A 21,566-nucleotide genomic window follows, 5' to 3' on the forward strand; every position below is an offset into this window, starting at 1 on the left:
AGTTCTTAAACTAAGAGCTGGGAGAAAGCTGACAGGTGTGGAGGAGCACACAGTTTGGACAAAGATGTCCCTTAGGGGAGGATTTATTAAAAAGGTTACTCTATAATCTAGCAAAGAAGAGAGGATAGAAGTTGATGAAGTACAGGTAGATACTGAAGAGAAACAGTCAAATGATGTATTCATTACATCACATGAAGGCAGACAGCTAAATATTGACAGATTTTACAAGTGCTTGTATACAAATTCTAGAAACCTAAATACTAAGATGGGTGAATCTGAGGGTCTGGTATTAAATGAGTATATTGATATAATAGGCATCACAGAAACTTGGTGGAACAATGGTAATCAGTGGGACATGAAAATACCAGGATACAAAATATATACAAATCACAGAGTAGGTCATGCTGGCATGGGAGTGGGACTATATATGAAAGAGAGCATAGAATCAAATATAGTAAAAATCTTACATGAATCAAACCCTACCATAGAATCTCTGATAGAAATTTCATGCTTGAATAATAAGACTGTAGCTGTAGGCATATACTGCTGACAGGATCGTGATGGTGATCGTGAAATGTTCAGGAGAATAGAGTGGCTACATAAATAGAAACCCCAATTATAATGTGGGAGTTCAACTCTCCCCATATTGACTGTGTATAGGTCATCTCAGGACAGGATAGTGAGAGAAAATTTCTAAACACCATTATTGCCTGCTTGTTGGAGGAGTTAGTCTTGTAACCCACAAGGAGTAAGGCAATTCTTGATTTAATCCTAAATGGAGTGCAGCATCTAGTCAAAGAGGTGGTTATAGCTGAACTGCTTGGTAATAGTGACCATAATGTGGTCATAATAGTGACCATCCCATAATTAAGTATAAACATCCTTGTGAGGGTGAAGATACCAAAGAAACACATCACAATTGTATTTAACATAAAAAAGGGGAGCTATACAAAAATGAAGAAGCTAGTTAAATAGAAATTTAAAGGAAGAATCACAAGGATGAAAAGCCTGCAAGCTATATGAAAACTGTTTAAAAACACCCTAATAGAGGCTCAAATTAAATGTACATCCCAAATAAAAAACAAACACAAAAATGTCACCATGGCTAAATATCAGAGTAAAAGAGGTGGTTAGAGACAAAAAGGCATCCTTTTAAAAATTGGAAGTCAAATCTGACTGAGGAAAATAGAAAGGAGCATAAACTCTGGCAAGTCAAGTGTAAAAGAAAAACTTGGCAAGTCAAAAAAGAATATGAAGAGAAACTAGTTAAGGATAGTTAAGAAAGTAACAGCAAAATATTGTTAAGTACATTCAGAAGCAGGAAGCCTGCCAAACAGTTAGTGGTTCTACTGGAAGATCAAGATCCTAAAGAAGCACTCAAGGAAGGCAAGGCCATAGCAGAGACAGTAATAAAAGGAGTACTTGTGGCGCTTTAGAGACTAACAAATTTATTTGAGCTACAGCTCGCTTCATCGGATGCATTCAGACAGTAATGAATTCTTTGCATCAGTCTTCACCACAGAGGAAGCGAGGGAGATACCTGCACCACTCTTCTTAGATGACAGATCTGAGGAACTGTCTCAGACTGGTGTGTCAGTAGAGGAGATTTTGGAACTAATTGATAAATTCAACAATAAGAAGTCACGAAGGCCAGATAGTATTCACCCAAGAGTTCTGAAGAAACTCAAATAGGAAATTGCAGAGCTACTAACTGTGGTAAGTAACTTGTCGCTTAAATCAGCCTCTGTATCAGATAACTGCTGAAGATTTTTTTTTTTTTTTTTTTTTAAAGCTTGGAACATAAGGAAGTACTTTTTCACTCAATGCAGAGTCTGCCTGTGAAATTCATTGCTAGGGGATGTTGTGAGGGCCAAAAGTATAACTAGGTTCAAAAAAGAATTAGATAAGTTCTTGAAGGATAGGTCTATCAGTGGCTGTTCGCCAAGATGGTCAGGGATGCAACCACATGCTCTGGGTGTCCCTAAACCTCTGACTGCCATAAATGGCAACTGGACAACAGGGAACGGATTACTCTGTAACTGCCTGTTTTGTTCATTCTCTCTGAAGCATCTGGCACTAGGGAAGATGGACCTTTGGTATGTCCCAGAATGGCCATTCTTATGTTCAGTTTTCTGCACAGGCTCCTTATTGTATACTGGGTCAAATAGAAGGAATGGTCTTAATCTTCAAAACCTTTGATGGGTTGGACCCAGGTTACCTCAGAGTGCGCCCTTCTACATGACTGCAAAATTATATTTTTCCAGAAACAATAGAACCACTCAATCCAAACTGTTTGTGAACTCTGGAGACAGAATTCTTGCTGGTTGGCTTATGGCTTTGGAACTTCCTTCTGCAGGACATGAGAATGACCACAAAGCTCACTGACATTTGGACAAAATACAGGACTTATCTTTAATTTTCCCATGGTTATGGGGGGAAAAGGAACTTCCCCTCACAATTTTACTGGATTGCTATGGAGTCATGAAATCAAAGTACAAGTTACTTATTTATTTTTTAGGGAGATCTGATATCATAGTGTGGTGCAGGGTATAAATACTTAAACGGTACAGATGGGTGAAAGTTGTATTTGACTTGGGCATGAATTCATTAAAGTAATTCTAAACTATATGTTACAATTTAAATGAACAAAATCACTAAACCCAGCATAATAGAATATTTTTTAAATGAAAATAAATGTTCTATAAATTTATTAAAATCAATACAATTACATCAAATAAAATTAGGTTGTTATATTAATGGAGTATCTTATTCCAGTGGACTTAATGGACAATGTCCATGTAGGGGTCATTAACCCCCACTGAAATTTAGCTATCTCTAGGGTGGGAAGTAGCATCCATCTTGCACCAGCAATATAACATATTTTTAAAGTAGTTAATGTGTTTTTAAAGGAAGAGTACAAGTGGTATTGGACAGTATATTATTACCTAAATTGAAATTAGGTGAGAATACTACAGTTAACACTCTTGCTTTTGTGAAAAGTTCTACTATATAGAGAGGGGGCTTAAACCAATACCTCTGATCTTAATACCACAATTTAAGTTCAAATGTAAGCTTTGCAGCTCTGGCCCATTTCTGCAACTACGACATGAGCATTTCTGCACTTGTTAATCAATTATACCAGTCATTACCAATTTCAGGGCTGGAGAAGAACCATTTCAGATATATCAAGGATATCTTCTTTGGACTAGTAAATTCAAATTTGAGAAACTGATTAGATGCAGAGGAAACAGGGAACTAGTCCTCCTCTTTCAAGCAGTGAATAAGTAGGCAGCAGAGAGATTTCAGTTTCATGGGAAACATGCTGGGCTCAGTAAATTATATAGTTTTGTTAATTTCCAGAGTAGTTATTCACCTGAAGGTTATGGAGGTTTGGAAGCTATCCGTATTCATACTTCAGCTCAGGCTATGAACACTTTCTCTCCAACTTTATATGGTCTCTAATAATAGAACTAGACCTAGTAGAGAATTAATGTAGGTAACAAGCCTGCACTGGGAGAGAGACTAGATAACTTCAGCTTCCTTACTTTCTGCAGTTTTAATGTCTCAAGCATTAAGCATTATGTTATTCCCTTGTAAAACTGTTCCAGAATCAAATAGAGTAAATTCAAATCAAATTTCTCACTGTGGGAAAGTTTCCTCATACTTAGCTGTAATTTTCATTTCATTACTTCATCCCATTCCTAGAATATCCACGTTGGGAGGGACCTCAGGAGGTCATCTAGTCCAACCCCCTGCTCAAAGCAGGACCAATCACCAATTTTTGCCCCAGATCCCTAAATGGCCCCCTCAAGCATTGAACTCACAACGCTGGGTTTAGCAGGCCAATGCTCAAACCACTGAGCTGTGCCTCCCCACACTGAGCTGTGCCTCCCCCCATTGCTTAAACCTATCCAAGGATTGCTTTAAAAATTGTCTGCAGCAGCCAGACTATGTCAGGTACGTGTACCTTTGGTGAGGTTATCTGTACGAAGAGTTCTATAAAGCCTTTATCTCAATAATTAATAGGCATTTCATTTCCATCATTATAATCTGTGTCATTTTCAAAGCTGCAGCTAAAATTCAAGAGGAAGTAATGTCTAGTATTCAAGAATCTCAGAACTTCATAAGGACTGAAATAGGTATTGTTATACCAGATTGTGTGAGGGAGAGTAGAGGCACAGAAACTGTGAACTGCAACCAAAGTTCAATAGTAAGTCTGTAGCAGAACAAGGAATAGAACCCACTCTTCAACCTACAGACCATGCTTCTCTCTTTTTCTCCAAAGTTTAGTGTGAATACATAGGTTCTATAAGACTGTATTCTTTAACTAACTCAAAGGGAACTGGAGTCTAATCTGGTTGACTTTTCCGTTTCCTCAGTTCTATGATCCTTGTATATTTACTACATTAAAATCCACCTGGAGTCTTGCACGTGAAAAGAAATTGTTTTAATATAAAGATTATGCGTTTATTTTTCCTGGGAATATGAAAGTGGTAGAAGGCTTTAAAATTACAGCTCTCTCACTGTTTAACACTGTATCACAGCAAGCAAAACAGAAGTGTTTGATCCAAGAGGAAGGCAGTGGGCTAAAGTTGCATGATATAATCAACAAAATTTGAATCTCTTGACCTTCAAGGCAAGAATCTTCTATTTATTCAAACCATTGAGGAGAGTAGTGACATTTTCAGAGGAGTTCATTTACACTCACATTGGTCACCATTATCTTGTAATGTGCTTATACTATACTTAATGATGTGTATATATTTTTATAGATTTTTGAACTAAATAAAGACTCTTAAGGAAATAATTTGTCTGAATAGTTTGTCATTGTATTAGACACCTAATTGACTGAGCTTGTGAAGCTCAATGATATTTAATTAGGCAATAATAGTGTACTTTAAATAATAATTCACTGATTTATTTCTCAAAGGAGTTGTTTTGACTTCAGTCTTTCTAACCTAGCTGTGAAGAATATTCCAGATGATGTGATCTTGTTTAACAGCCGCACCTCAAGCATGTCATTAAATGTTATTACACAAATTATCTGGAGGCCATGAAATGTTTTTTCTTCACACATCCTAGTCCTAGCTAGGTAGACTACCTAAAGCTGCAGTATCCCAGCTGCCACATCACATTTATAGAGATAAGATGCCCAAGGTGAGTGAGGTAATAGCTTGTATTGGACCAGCTTTTGTTGGTGAGAGAGATAAGCTTTTGAGTTTTCGCAGAGCTCTTCTTTAGGTCTGGGAATCCTACTCAGGGTGCCACTGTTAAATACAAGGTGGAGCAGATTGTTTAGCATAAATAGTTAACAAACATTTAAAGGGACCATTCCCTTATGCTAAACAATCTGTTTCACCTTGTATTTAACTGTGACACTCCAAGTACGTTTCTCAGACCTGCAGAAGAGCTTTGTGTAAGCTCAAAAGCTGCTTTCTCTCACCAGGAGAAGTTGGTGCAATAAAAGATATTCCCTCATCTCCTTGTCTCTCTAATAGTCTGGGACTGACATGGCCCAACTCTGTATACATCACATTTCTGACAGGTTCATTATCACCTCTCAAGGAAACAAACAATGCCTGTTATATTGATGAATGCACTATAAGGTGGGTAGAAAGCTGGCTAGATTGTCGGGCTCAACGGGTAGTGATCAATGGCTCCATGTCTAGTTGGCAGCCGGTATCAAGTGGAGTGCCCCAAGGGTCGGTCCTGGGGCCGGTTTTGTTCAATATCTTCATAAATGATCTGGAGGATGGTGTGGATTGCACTCTCAGCAAATTTGCGGATGATACTAAACTGGGAGGAGTGGTAGATACGCTGGAGGGGAGGGATAGGATACAGAAGGACCTAGACAAATTGGAGGATTGGGCCAAAAGGAATCTGATGAGGTTCAATAAGGATAAGTGCAGGGTCCTGCACTTAGGACGGAAGAACCTAATGTACAGCTACAGACTAGGGACCGAATGGCTAGGCAGCAGTTCTGCGGAAAAGGACCTAGGGGTGACAGTGGACGAGAAGCTGGATATGAGTCAGCAGTGTGCCCTTGTTGCCAAGAAGGCCAATGGCATTTTGGGATGTATAAGTAGGGACACTGCCAGTAGATCAAGGGATGTGATTGTTCCCCTCTATTCGACATTGGTGAGGCCTCCTCTGGAGTACTGTGTCCAGTTTTGGGCCCCACACTACAAGAAGGATGTGGATAAATTGGAGAGAGTCCAGCGAAGGGCAACAAAAATGATTAGGGGACTGGAACACATGAGTTATGAGGAGAGGCTGAGGGAGCTGGGATTGTTTAGCCTGCAGAAGAGAAGAATGAGGGGGGATTTGATAGCTGCTTTCAACTACCTGAAAGGGGGTTCCAAAGAGGATGGCTCTAGACTGTTCTCAATGGTAGCAGATGACAGAACGAGGAGTAATGGTCTCAAGTTGCAGTGGGGGAGGTTTAGATTGGATATTAGGAAAAACTTTTTCACTAAGAGGGTGGTGAAACACTGGAATGCGTTACCTAGGGAGGTGGTAGAATCTCCTTCCTTAGAGGTTTTTAAGGTCAGGCTTGACAAAGCCCTGGCTGGGATGATTTAACTGGGAATTGGTCCTGCTTTGAGCAGGGGGTTGGACTAGATGACCTTCTGGGGTCTCTTCCAACCCTGATATTCTATGATTCTATTAGGTTAATTTGCCCCACAACATGTTAGAAAAGACTTGCAATAGGAAAGAACAGGGCATCCACAGTGGGAAAAAGTAACATGTACAGACCTAATTGAACATGCATGAGCAGTTCTAAAAAAAAGTCACTGGGATTAAGCTTTTTTAATTCTTCTCCTGCTTCTTCTTTTTTTAAATTTAAAGGGGTGTGTGCTAAATGCAATGCTGATGTAATTATAACTCACTCAACGCATTTACACCTCTCAATGCCAGGACTCAATCTGGTACTCTTTTCTTAACGTTAATTACTATTAAAAAGTCAGGAAATCCTCATTTGAGGTTCCCATACCAACCTTAACACTCCCCACTTGCACATATACATTAGGTTTTTTTTCATCCTTTTGTGCGTCTGTAAGAAATAGCAGAAATTTCTGCCTATCGCTTGATCTGACAAGTCACACCCTTTACTGTAAGCTGCTGCTGTTAGAGAAGCAAAATGCCTAGAGTACCACACTTTCTCAGATTATCCTGCAGAACTATCTGTAGCAATATGAATTAGCATTAGCAGAAACTTGGGTGCTCCATTTCTCATTGTATGAGAAACTGGACATATTAGTCTACAGTGAGGGTATGTCTACACTGCAGCTGGTATAGTGGTACAGCTGTGGCAGTGCAGCTGTGCCACTGTACCACCATAGTGTAGATGTGTTTTACAATGACGGAAGGGGTTTCTCCACTGATGTAGTTAATCTACCTCTTTGAGAGGCAGTAGCTAATTTGACAGAAGAGTTACTCCATCAACCTACCTCTCTCTGCACTGGGGGTTTGGCTAACCTAACCATGGAATTTTGTGCGAAATTTAAGTGTAGACTAGGCCTCAATGAATTTTTTTAAAACTTGTGTTCAGCAAAGCAGATAGCATATCAGGCATTGATGCTCCCCACTCCCCATTGCTTAATAGCAATTGCCATTAGACAGATTAAGAATTTGACAGGTGCTTGGACTGACCTTGCAAAACAGAGCATGTTGCTGGCTCATGTGTGAATGTTAGCGGCTCTAACCTGACATTTAAATTTTCCTTTTATATTACCAACATCAGGACAAAGGAGGCTGTTTAGCTACTGCTTTCTTAATTTTGTTGGTGGGAGTTTTATATTTAAAATTCCATCTTAATAGGTAAATGAGTGCTATTTTAAAGCAGTGTGGATAAAAATCAGTGTTTTTTATTTTAAAAAAAGAACTGGATTTAAGCCTGTTTAAAAGGAAATATGAGTTAAATACAAAATACATTAAGGCCTAAACTTCTTATCTCTTGAAACAATTAAATAAAAAATAAATATGCTGAATCCAGGCGCTTCTGTCAAAAACTTTCAATTAAAGGCTGTTTTTCTATATAAAGAGAGATTTCCCCCCTCCGATTCTCACTTCTGAGATCAAGCTTTATAAATATGGCACAATAGTAGTAAATAGCAATATATCATTCACCATTTTGTAACATACTAAAAATGAATAAGAATCTGAAAATATTAAGTTATGTAGTTGCTTAAATAATTTTATATAGTTATAGTGTACCCTACTGAGTAGCAAAAGATGTATCAAGTCTAGTGGTAAGATTCTTTTATAAGTAAATCAACGTGTTTTAATGGTTATATCAACCAATGAGAATGCACCTTTCTTTAGAAAATAACTGAAGTGCAAATGGAAAAGTTGATTAAATGATTTAAATCAAGGCTTTCCATTTGGTGATTTAAATCAATGCACACTATTTTAACGATGACTAGCAGAGTTAAAGTAAAATTCAGTCTGCAGTCATTCGTGTGTCCAGGAAGTTTCTCTTATTCAACTGAATTAAATGTGAGCTAGGATATAATGTCACATATTCATCATGGGATTTACAGCAGATTCCAGCAGGGGCTGATAAAGTTAGGATGAATATTGTGTTTCAGAGAAACCAGTGTAACTTAACCTGTTTATGTGACAGGAGATTAACAGCAGATTATGCATGTTGTGAATGTCAGAGCTAAAGTGGGCTGCCTCTGTTTTATTTTGAACTGAATATTTCAAGGGCCTTTGGAAAGAGTTTAACCTTGTTTTGTTTTTTTGGACAGGCTTTTGGAATCCTTCTAGTTTTCTGACAAACTGAAGGAAAATCAGACTGACAAAACCATTGTTCGTTATCTAACAAACTGTCATTGGACTCTAGTAGTGTTCAGAGCATATAATGTTATATAAACCAATTGTGATTTGTCAAAGGTGAAATAAGTAACTATTAAGCATTATGTAAATACTTGATGTTTAATGAAACCTATTTAGTAAAGTATTGTACATAGGCCATGTCCAATACTCAGAAAATGCTGGCTTAAGAATTTTTGGCAGTGCTAGAAGGGTCTGACTGACACACCTTTAGTTTGTAGAACTTCATTTAAAAAAAAAAAATGTGGGAAAGGTTGCTATTATGAGACCATTCCGTAAACTACTAATTTCAGTAGTGGGTTCTGACTAAAAATCAATGTCCGGATATGGCCTAAACTTGGTACAGAGACAGCGTTATCTGCAGAAAGGAGTTGAGTGCTTTCACCAAAGCAAACAATTTTTAAGAGAAGCATGTGGACTTTTGGGTTGGAGAGATAGCTCTTACGGTTTGGTTCAGCCTCTACTGTTTATGGACTCTGCAATCCTATAACTTAGATTCATAGATACTAAGGTCAGAAGGGACCATTATGATCATCTAGTCTGACCTCCTGCAGAACGCAGGCCACAGAATTTCACCCACCCACTCCTGCGAAAAGCCTCTCACCTATATCTGAGCTATTGAAGTCCTAAGTATAGGTGAAAATTTGTGCCTCTACTGTAGTCTCACCTTGCCTAAAGTGTGAGATTCAGACTTGGGAACTGAACCTGGATCCCTTGTATGGCAGTTAGCTAAAATCACAATTGCAGCTAGTGTTCCTGCTAAATAAGGATGTCTTAACGTTTTAACTGAATGTTTTGTCAGAACTACTAGTTTCTCTTCCAATATAAGGCAAACCAGTTTATTTATTTATTCAGAATAAAAACCAATGTATATGCTAATAAGAAAACTCTTACTATAACTAGGATTTACAGTTTTAAAAATAGAAATAAATTATCTTAAACATCTGGCTCAGGATATCCGTTAGTCACATAATTGTTTGACTAATGTATTGAAAGCCAGGCTTACTGTAGGGTCTGTTCTATACTTGAAAGTTTTTCTGGCACAGCTATGTCAATTGGGTGTGATTTTTGTTTTTATTTTTAACCTCTTCCTCCCACCCATGATGTAGCTGGGGTGGCAAAATATGGTTGGTAAAGGAAAAATTACCCATGTTGTGAAATAGCAATTGTGCAAAAATTAGTGGACCACAAGTGTATATTTTACCATGGATGTCTGATAAATCATACATCCTTGCCATTCAACAAGAACATAATTCTGCTCATTTTAAATCTGCAGTGGTGTAGTTCAGCTTTTTGTAAGCACTTAAATTAGAATAGTTAATGTGTATGGTTTTGTTACTTGTAGCAAAAGGAAATGTAATGAGTTGGCCTTCAGTTACTCAAACTTGTCTGAAGCTTCAGGACAGCTGCAACAACTGGTCAGTTTTCCGCATAAGACAAAGTATGTTCAGTTCTTCTTCGAGTGCTTGTTCATGTCGATTCCAATCAGGTGTGCACGCACTGCATGTACGGTTGTCGGAAAGTTTTCCCTTAACAGCTCCTGTTGGGTTGGCTGTGGAACTCCCTGGAGTGGCGCCTTCATGGCGCTTAATATATGACCCTGCCAACCCGACCCCCTGCTTCAGTTCCTTCTTACAACTCTGGCTAGTTGTTTAATGTACACTGACTTCAGTTTGCAGAGTCTAGCACTGTGAATGTTGAGATACTATGTAGACAAAAGCATCCTGAAGGATAAAAATCTAAATGTTTATCAGGTGTGAGGATTATAGGCAAGATTCCCTATTAAGTTTTAATAGGAGTTCAAGTCTGAACAAAAATGCCTTCCCCCTTCTCAATCAGGCTATGTTTCCTTGGTGTATGATGTAAGTTTTCCAGACCTCCATAAGGTCCTCCAAGAAAAGCATTGTGGACAAGACCCTGGAATGTGTACTGTATAAATAAGAAGAACCAAGTCCCTGCCTCTTTATTTTTGAGCAGGCAGTGAGACATCTTGGGCCTTTTTCAAACATGAAAAAGCAAGAAAGGGACAAATCCATTTTCTTTCTGTACAGGTTACTTTTATCTGCATTTGATATAATTGCACAAAGGAAAAGGAGTTGGTAGTTTTGTTGGTGGTATGGACCTTGCATATTTGAGTGTTTGTTTCAGCAACACAGTCCTTCATGGGGTGGAATTAAAATACTTTAAATAAATGTATATCACTTGTTTCTGCATTATTTGTGCATATGTGTGAGTAAAGTTGAAACTCCCTTACTTTCTTTCCAAGCTGTATATTAGATTGTTATTAGAAATAAGTTCACTAAAATAAAAAGTGGAACTCTGTTTTTGGCCAGGAATGGCTTTAAAGAGGAGAAAAGCTACCCTCCATGTCCACTGCTCTTTGAACTTAATTCTGGTAGATCAGAAACCACTATTATGGGTTAGTACTATGGAGGAGTTCAAAATTATGCAACACTGGAGGAACTTTTTTCATAATTTAATTTGTTCATATGCAGGTATACAGAATACATAGGACATAGCTATTTTCTGAGTATCTTCAACCAGTTAAGCTGAAACTTGAGTTCTGGTAAAGAAAAAGGCAGCATTTTTAGAACTGATACTTTAGATCACTAATTGCCTGTTATATGATGACGACAAATGCAGCTAGACCCACTTTCTCACATTATTTTTTTTTAACTAATTGGTGCATTGTTTGCAGTTAGTATCTTGTAATTGTTTCAGTTCATGAAATCTTGGTGTATATGCTTAAGTCAGACATGGGGGTTACTCCAAAAAAGTGCAGAGCTGAATGGTTCTGCCTTGCTTTTGAGGGGAGCAGGAGAGGAGAGACCTATTGGTGATTGTACATATTAGGACCTTAATGGACCACCAAAACAAACTACTTTTCAAAGCTGACAGGTAGCAATGTTGTATCTCTTTAGAGTATCTGTTTATGTAATTATTTAACTCTAGTACTTAGATGTACATTTGCAGTGAGAATGTTGCTCTTGAAGCTTATGTGCAAGAACCTGCAGTTTCTTACATCTGTGGTATTGGTAGATTTTCCAGTCTCCTTGAACACTTAATAGTAAAAAGGTGCTGTAAATACAAAGGTTAAGCATGTAATTGGATTGGTGTTATGCTGAGCATTAAGTGGAGCAGTAGGAAGAGCAGTGAGGTTGTGTGGAAAATAAGCAGTCCTCTCATTTTATTCCTTAAACCTGTTTTTAAATTTAAATTAATTTATCTTAGCTTTAAATAAAATATGACTTGTAATTTTTCTGTAACTTTCTTAAAAAGAGAATTTCATACACACAAAATGTGCAAGATTGACATGAGTGTAGATAGAAGTAAAAAACAAAACCAAAGCAGATGTTGCATCAGCAACAGTAGTCTCCATGAAGTGGCCTTGAAAAAATTTGAGCCCTGGCACAGGCAATTCATCTTTGTTCTGATGACTGGTTAATAATAAAAAAATGAATTTCACTTGCCTGTCTAAAGCAACTCTCTTCATGAGTGGGTAAACAGAACTTTGCAAAGCTGCTATAGAGAGAAATTGGTGAGCTGTTCGTATCAGTAAAAGGTTCTTGCATATGTATCTGTATACAAAAAGGAAGTATTTGCAGATGAAGGTATAGACAGAAAACTTTTTTTTTTTTAAATAAAGAACACTTTGGGAAAATGGAGGCATAAATGCATGTAACATTAAGAAACCAGATTTCTTTGTTTTAATAATGTGCTGGTTCAAAATCTGAAAACTCAAAGTGGGAAAACATTTTCAGTATTTTAATAACTTTTAAAATAAAAATTAACTTTGTTTCCATAATCTTTTATTGTTCTTTATAGTTAACAAGCACAAGCCATGGATTGAAACGACATATCATGGTATAGTTACAGAAAATGACAACACAGTACTCCTGGATCCCCCCTTGATAGCCCTGGATAAAGATGCGCCTCTGCGGTTTGCAGGTACAGAATCTATCTTTATTGGTTTTTCCATTGATGTAAGTTCTTGTTTGTTAGAGATGCTGTGTGTTACTCAGCATTTTTTTTCCTAATGAACTGCAGCTTAAGAATGCTTCCTAAGGTTTTCCATAGCAAATGTTGGTTCATGATACTGGGTTTGTGTTTAAAAGATACAGCTCTTCTAAACAAGAGGTTGTTGTATCTTGCAGACTAGAGGTTTTATGCTTACACATTTCACTTCACAAGGAACATCCAGACAGACTGGTACAAGTGTAGACTTTAACCATCTCTTAAATACTTGTGCTCCAGATAACAGTTGCACCATTCAACACAGAAAACGTTCTGCGAAAGTCCGTTTTCTTATCATTCTGAAAGGACCCACCATTTATCTTCATAGTCTTCTTGGCTTGTGCTGGTTCTCAATTATAGACTGAAGGGGTTTGGTGAGGGTATGATTAATTGCTATCAGGATTAATGTTGTGTTCCTTTTGCACCATTTTTGGATTGAGGTTTTCTGCAGAAATCCAAAGGGTCAGTTTATTCAGTAATGTTGGATAATCTTTGGAAATGGATATCCTTTTCTACCTCTACAGTCACTCAGTCTAGTAGTTAATGCTATCCATATGCTTCCTCTGTGTTAGGAGATGAGAAGATATCTTATTTGTCTGTCCTGTTTTCTATATTAAAGTTAGTATTATGGAGTATCTTAAGCATCTTTTTTTTATCCCAGTAATATAGCTTGTTAGCTGAGGATCCTTTAGCCTGAAGTATAATGTTAGAAATCTGATTGCCAATCAGAGTAGCCTGGGAAGAATTCTGCATCCTCTTGGTAGGGAGACTGACTGTTCCTCTTAAGCCCTCTTAAGTGACCAACTAAAATACCTCATGGTCTGAATGCAGAATGCCTTAGTTTCTATATTGAAAGTGTCATATATAGTTTGGCCTGTTCTTGCCATAGGGCAGAAAATATATCCAGAAAATTGAGTTTTGCATCTGCATATTGATCTATTTATAAATTCATGGTACGCCCACATCTTGAAAACTGCATGCAAATCTGGTCGCCCCATTGGGATTGGAAAAGGTACAGAAAAGGGCAACAAAAATGATTAGGGATATGGAAGCTGTTCCATATCCCTAATGAGAAGAAATTAATAAGACTTTTCAGCTTGGAAAAGAGACAGGTGGGGGGAATATGGTAGAGGTCTATAAAATTGTAACTAGTGTGGAGAAAGTAAATAAGAAAGTCTTGTTTGTTTCTTCTCATAACACAAGAACCAGGAGTCATTTAATGAAAATAATAGGCAGCAGTTTTAAAACAAACAGAAGGAAGTATTTTTTCACATATTCACAGTCATTCTGTGGAACTCTCTGCCAGAGGATGTTGTGAAGGCCAAGACTATAACGGGGTTCAAAAAAGAACTGGATAAGTTCATAGAGGATAGGTCCATCAATGGCTATTAGCCAAGATGGGCAGGGATGCAAAACCATGCTTTGAAGTGTCTCTAGCCTCTGTTTGCCACAAGCTGGGAATGGGCTACAGGGGATGAATCACTTGGTTGCCTGTTCTGTTTGTTCCCTCTGAAGCACCTAGCATTGGCCACTGTCAGAAGACAGGATACTGACCTAGATGGACCTTTTGGTCTGACCCAGTATGGCCATTCTTAGAGTGCTTACTTCTGGTAGCTAATCATAAATGTACATCTTATCATTTTTATATCCCTTAAAAATCCCATCAAGTTACTATGGCATTTCCACGGTAAACATCTGATGAAGTGAGCTGTAGCTCACGAAAGCTCATGCTCAAATAAATTGGTTAGTCTCTAAGGTCTCTAAGGTGCCACAAGTACTCCTTTTCTTATGGCATTATGGTAGTACTTAAAGGCTTCAGTAGAGGTGGAGACTCATTCTAGTAGGTGCCATACAGATACATAGAGTGCCAGTCGCAGTTCCAAAGAGCTTTTAATATAAATAGACCAGAAAAATAAAGGGAGATAGGTAGTATTGTTATACTTTGTTTTACAGATAGGGAACTGAAGCACAGAGTAAGTGATTTGTCCTAGCTTGCACAAGACATCTAGGAATTGGATCCAGATCTCCTGGTCCATAAGCAGATGCCTCAGCAGCAAGACCATCCTCTTGCTAATGTGCTTCAAGTGACCACTAAAGAAAGCAGTCTCTAAGCTATTGGATAAAACGTTAGTTATTTGAAGATAGGCTGTGTTTTACTTTTTACATGGGAATAATGGCTTTCAGTTTCAGAAAGAAATTGTTGCTGATGACTATGTTTAAAGATACAGTAGCCAACAATGGGATACAGCTATCCCACAGATAGTCTCTTTGCTTGGGCTAGATATAAGAAGATTGTGTTTGAAGGACATTTCATGTTTTCAGCTCTCAGCCCGAATGAGATGTTTGTCTGCAGACACTTTCTTGTATAAGTAAAATCTTAAAGAATCTAGAGTTCCTGTAAAATAGTTGGAACTAGAGGCAATTCAACATTCTAGGCCTTATCAAGTTTAGGAATTTATCTTTTATTTGCAGCCTGGCAATAAAGACTGGAAATGATATGGAAATGAACTTACTAAATCAGCAGCCAGCTGAAATGTTGAGTATTCTAATTGTGTCAAGTGTTATGGATGTACTGGTCACAACTCCCTAGCTAAGAGTGCACTTACAGCAGGGATTTAACCTCTTTATGTATGAATATAAAGCCTATTCTGCCAAATATATAGCGCTTACACTTTAAGTACAGAACTAATTTTACAAGAATTTACAAGACAATCTACAAATTTATTTGAGCTGAAATTAATTTAAAACTGGGTCCTTTGACACAGGATGCTAAGCTTCATAGTCTTTTTCTTGTCAAGAATGATCTTAACAGGATGATACTCTTCAAACTGTCTGTATAGCTAAAAGTAACTGAAATCTTACGTATAGGCTATAATTTGAAGAAGTAGGCTGTAGCTGAGTTATAAATGACTATATCTAATTGTAGCTATGTAAACTACAGACAGGGTCAGGTCAACAGCTCAGGTAATTTTTAAGAGGAGCCATTGTCACCCTTCTTATACAGCTAATTTACATGAAACAATTACATTGGTTGTAATAAATCCACGATAGGAAGACTAGATAACTTGGGGGGAAATGTCTTTTAGAAATCAGTTTAATTTGGGACCATAAACACTTAACATTATAATGATTTTAAAAACTTATCACATGTCTTTACAGGACAGAGTTAAGATTCTTTGGTATCTTAATGTCTTTGGATTTCTTAAGTGTAACCATAACCCTGAATTTCGTGAGTTTTGTAATGATTGGTTTTGAGAAAACTGCAGCATCCTGTAATGGTTCACCCTTAAATTAATTATATTTACATTCAATCTTTAAACTAAATTAAAATGTAGTTTATCTTGGAATTGGAGACTGTTCTAATTTACCAGACCCTCTAACAGCTAACTTAGAAAGATACTTATCTGTAGCAAGAACAGACTTAATAAAGTTCTAACCATCTAATTATTGATCTCCTCACTTGTGTGCATCTGTCCCTTCTAGTACAAGGGAAAAGAAAACCATGCATAGAGAGGTGGCTCTCAATAAGAGTATGTAGATCAGTTACCAGCTTGCTCCCTCCCCAGTGATTCTTAACCATGGGTATTCTTAGAATTCCATGTTGTTCTACAGGTATGCACAGAGACTATTAAACAAAAAATAATCTAATAATGATATAGGAAGACAGACCTTCCGTCCTGTTGATTAGGAAAAGAGGATAGGACTTCTTTCTTACTGTTCAGAAATACTTCAAATGCTTGCCTTAATAGTCAATTGATGCTATGCAGTAGTTTGTAAAAGCAACAGATTAGGTATTCTGTATCTGCTGGGCAGTAAATGTCTTGGTACATTTAAAGTATAATTAAGCTTTAAGAAAACACTTGCAGGATATGTTCATATACCATATCAAATTTGTGAAGGGGAGGTTCAAGATTAGAGCATCATGTTACTTTACAAAACAACTCCTGTGTAGTGGTAGCAGTAAAAATATGTATGTAAACCTGCTTTACCTTAGCAAGTGCCTGTGACAATTGTAAGCTGACTTAATTGTGAGTTTAAATAAACATTAATACTGTGACTTCCAAGGAAACTAAAATTAGCAAAGTCCGAAGGGCAACAGTCTCAAATTGGCTAAGATCCTAGACTTTTATATGGTGTACATAAACAAAATATGCCGAGGGCTTTCCTTTATGTATTCAGAGCTGGTGGACTCGTATATTTAAATTCCTGATGACAAATACATTATGAGAATTTCTAAAAGTATTTGTCTAGCATTAAATAGGACAGTACTCTAATTTCCTTTTGAGGAGTGAAGATGTGGGCGTGGTGCTGAATCAGCATGATGACCTATTCTGGATTGGCTTATGCATATCTTAGAACAGAGAATAGTATTGTCATTGTCCAGCATCATTTTTGTGGGTGTTTAAGTGAGAAACCCTGTTAGAACAGTGACAAAATGTTGTCATAGCAAAACAAAGAGCTTCAGATTAATTGTTTTATTCTGCTTTAAGTGGTAAAGACTTAAATTGGTTAGACATGCACAATTTGTGTTGCCTAAAAGAGCTGAAGTTCTAATAAACTGCCCTTGCTTGTAGAAATTAAACCACTTCTTAAACTCTAATTTGGTTTTAAAATATTTAAAGTGAACTATTTAACCACTCTGATCATCCTCCATGTTATCCATCTTGAAACCTGTCAATGTGCTTTAATAATGCATTGAATTGTGGGACAAGGAACAGCAGTATTTTATGATTCATTAATATTGCTTTGCTCACTTGAATTGCACTATGGATGGTTCCCAATATTATGGCTTAACTATGATTACACATTCAAAGAATCCCAGGTGTTTGAAGCTAAATGTGATTATCCAAATATCTGCTTCCCAGTTAATTTGAGTGATTGGACATATGGAATATAACATATTTAAATAAAAGCAGGGATCTGAATGTGGTCCTACCAAATTGCCTTGTCTTGCTTTCTGACGTCAAAGTAGTCCCTGTGTAATAAATCTTGCTGATACCCTATTTTGTATCATGGGAATGCCTGGGGAGGATGACTGACAAAGTTGTGCAGTGAATCCTGTGTGAAAGCACTTCTACACTACAAATCTAGCTGTTGGGAGAATATGGTCAAATATAACTTTTTTTTTTCCTGGGACAATCACATTTTGAGTATAAATGAGATCAAACTGTTTAAAAATCATGCTAATGCCTTAAATTCTTAGCATACAAGGAACTTCTATCTACACTTCAATAAGGAACTATGCTTTTATGGTGCTTGTGGCACTGGGTCCCTCAAAACTGTTGAATTTGCAGTGTTGATGGACTTTAAATGGGTTTAAAGTAGGACTTTGTTTGAGATGAGCCACTAGTGGAATTAAGATTCTTCGGCATGATTATAATAGAGTTTTTAAAAGGTGGTAGTTAACCACTCTTAAACCATGTTATTTAGCTTTCCCCATATTAATAAATATAAAGAGGGCCCCCACAAAAATATTTCTTGGACTAGGAATCTTTGTGTTTAGAGAGTACATGTGTATGCAACTCTGAAAAATGCTCTTGTAGGATCTCTGTTCATTCTCTTGAAAAACAAAAAACACGTCTGTTAGCCCCTTCCTGGAGATGCATGTAACTCACATTTTCCAGTTGGTGACTGCTGTTGGTTTTTCTCCACACTGTACTGCCAGCCCTTGTTTGTTTAGGGCAGGGAACTGTGCTGACGTCCTGTCTGCAGCCTGCTAATGCGTAATGCGGCAGTCAACTATATAGTGGCTCTAAATAAAGGATAGGTTGGGTAGATGAATGCACAGTTTGTATAAAGGGTGAGCTTCCAAATGGCTTCCACACTTCAAAGTCCTAGTAATAGAATGATACATGTCTGGAATTTGTTAGAACATATTCATGCTTTCCCTCTTTGGAAGAAATGTTTTTCTCTTTGGAAGGGAGCTGGGATGAGATGCTGACACCAGTATTTTAAGAAGAATTTAGACATCAAACTCTTTATGCCCTCTAGTTCTAATATTTTAAAAACTAATTTTCAGTAAAGTATTTTACATCAAAGTACAGCATAATACCATGAGAGCCTAAAAAATATTACACTCATCAGAGCGTGCTGCAACAAAACAGTAAAAAGTTCCATGATAAAGAATGCCCTTAAGGAGACTGGATTATCTGTTTTCAGGCTTCAGTAAGGTGGATAAATAATCTTGTCAGTTTATACTGAACTGTATCTAAGTTTTGCTTAGCTACAGAGATGAAAATTTATCAAATGATAAACTAATATTCAACATGCTAATTGATTTCCGTTCCCTTCTGGGTGTGGCAGCGATGGAACCATGTTTCACCTCAATTCCAGAATGAGATAAGAAAGCTCTGACAAAAAGCATTGCTATATGAGGTAGATATAATGTAGCATGGTGCTTGTTCTTATTGGGCCGGTTTAGTGCTTGATGCATTATATGGAACTTAACTTTGTTGTGTCAGGATGAAGAAATTTACTAAAAAGAATTGTTTAATCATACGAAAGCTCTTGATGTACCAGGCTCCTGAGTTTTGCTGCAAAATCTCAGTTATTAGTTGTACTGATTTAAGGTGTATGTTATCCGTGCGCCATCTGCACATTGTCTTGTCCATCTTGATATATGCTCTGTAATAATACCTTTAACTTGGAGGGAGAAGAGGGAGCCTGCACCCTTGAAATATTTTGTACTTTAGGAAACTGAAATGTTCTGTTTTGCTGCTTATGTTAGAGACCATTTGGGGGGAAATAGCTGGTATTATCTGACAAGCTCTGCTCAAACTTGAAGCTGCATATGGTCTGTTAACAGCAATTTATCATAACTAACAGTTCGTTATGGGCTTCAGCTTTTTGATGCATAAGTCCCTTTCTTTGTAATGTCAGAGTTTTTGTTCCATAATGTTTTTTAAAATGGGCTTTTTATTAAAATAAGATCTCGTTACAATGAAATGGTAAAAGTTAACATATTGGGTAGATTCTTGTTCTGATAAATTGAACTGTAGTATATCTTGAGCAGAGACTTTAATACCCTTGGGAGTATCTGGAGACACATGAGTATTTATCAGGAAGATTAGTTGTGGATTACTGTAGTGGAGGGATGCCAAGGAATGTAGTACTTGAATTGCCTAGTGGCAGAGGTTGGCATTGGTGCTAGAGTTAGAGTTCAGTTCATCAAGAATTGAACAGCTTTTTTTCCTCCTAATAAAGACAACTGTCACATTAACACACTTCAAGACATTAAGCCCAATAATGTGTGTTGGGGTTATTCTGCCATATCATGGCCCTGCAGTTATGTAGTCTTCTGTAACCTTAATGCCTTGCACAGAATGCTTGACTCCCTAGGTGGGGTGTGCTCAGTACTTAAAAGCATGCAGTTGTGTTATAGTCATTTTTCTGTAGCTTTAGCCAGGAATTTAAGAAGCGTCCAGGTTTTTTTGAATAATCATGCCGTTAAAAATACCTTAAAATTCAGGATTATACTTATGTAAAATACCTTGGAATAGTTTGTACGGAAGCCCTAGGGGATCATAAACCTGGTGCATTTAAAATAAGGAGCTGATTATAAACCTGTGGTCTTCAGGGATAACTTCGTAAGAGGTGATTTCAGAAACTAGCTCCTTTATAATAAGGATCCACTATTTAAAAGTGAGGCATTCTGCAGTAATTTTTCCTTTATCCTGTAGGATACGTGTGCTTTAGTATTGAACCAATATTTTTTCTTGTACTTATAAACATAGCATTGGTCTGTTTGCTGCATAGATAATCTCTTTTTAGAGCCAATATTTAGAAGTTTACTATTGCACACTTATGTATTACTAAAATAAATGAGAATTAACACTGGTTCCACTTGACTTGCATATTAAGAGTCGGCTTTTTCTGTAACTGTATTTCAGATCAAAGATCATAGTAGTCAAAAGTGTAATGTTCAACAGTGTGTAACAAGTGCAAGTTCATAGTTTAATACTATAATTTCTATTTGGATAAAGCATACTGTCAGCTGTATCTAGTAATCATGTGTCCAGATTCAAGAAGTTAAGCGGCTGAGTGTGGCTGGGTAAGAGGAGTGGAAATTATTCCTTGTTCATTAAGTCTGGAAAATATACTTGAGGGTATGAAAAAATGGGGAGGGGGTGGGGAAAAAGGTCTTCCCAAGTTAAAGCTTTTTTTACGTTGAGTACGCTGCTTAAGTTAACATAAATGTTCATTTTAAGTCCTGAATTAAAGAAATACTGTGAAGTTAAATTTGACATTGAACTTAATTTGCGAACACAAGTTATTATAGAACCTATACCGATAGAAATGTTTTCAGGACACACAAAAATCCGGTGGCAATGAAGAAATCTTTGCTGTCTGCAACCCCATACATTGCATCATTTAGTATGAAAACCTGGTGGTGAAACTGATGAATGTTTGCATTGTTCAAGCTGTGAGAAATGTTAACTGTAAATAAACTTCATTAATGGTGAAATGTAAATTAGATTTAAAAAAAACTTTAGAAACCTGAAGTGGGGATAATAACGTTAAGTAAAATTTTAAAAAGCCAAACCCCTATTCAGGATGTATCCCTTAAATAGAGAGACTAGTGTACGCTAAGTTCAGTGAGAATTCAACTTGATGGAGTTCTGCAAAAACACAGAAGTTCACTTAGTATCTACCTGTTTAATACATGAATATCCAGTTTTATCACCAGTACCCAATAAGGGAATATGAAATCTTTT

At 37.1% G+C, this 21,566-nt stretch overlaps 1 protein-coding gene across 4 annotated transcripts in view; it reads left to right on the forward strand.

The window, feature by feature from the left end:
• Positions 1 to 21,566, forward strand: part of CLSTN1 (calsyntenin 1) — a 62,214-nt gene that overhangs the window by 10,856 nt on the left and 29,792 nt on the right. For all 4 annotated transcript variants that reach the window (XM_073316578.1, XM_073316580.1, XM_073316579.1 and 1 more), the window contains exon 2: positions 12,664 to 12,786. In XM_073316578.1, the coding sequence (XP_073172679.1) occupies positions 12,664 to 12,786 (123 nt within the window). The remainder of the gene's footprint in view (positions 1 to 12,663; positions 12,787 to 21,566) is intronic.

The sequence above is a fragment of the Lepidochelys kempii genome, chromosome 18 (genome assembly GCF_965140265.1).
Source record: "Lepidochelys kempii isolate rLepKem1 chromosome 18, rLepKem1.hap2, whole genome shotgun sequence".
NCBI classification, from domain to species: Eukaryota; Metazoa; Chordata; order Testudines; family Cheloniidae; genus Lepidochelys; species Lepidochelys kempii.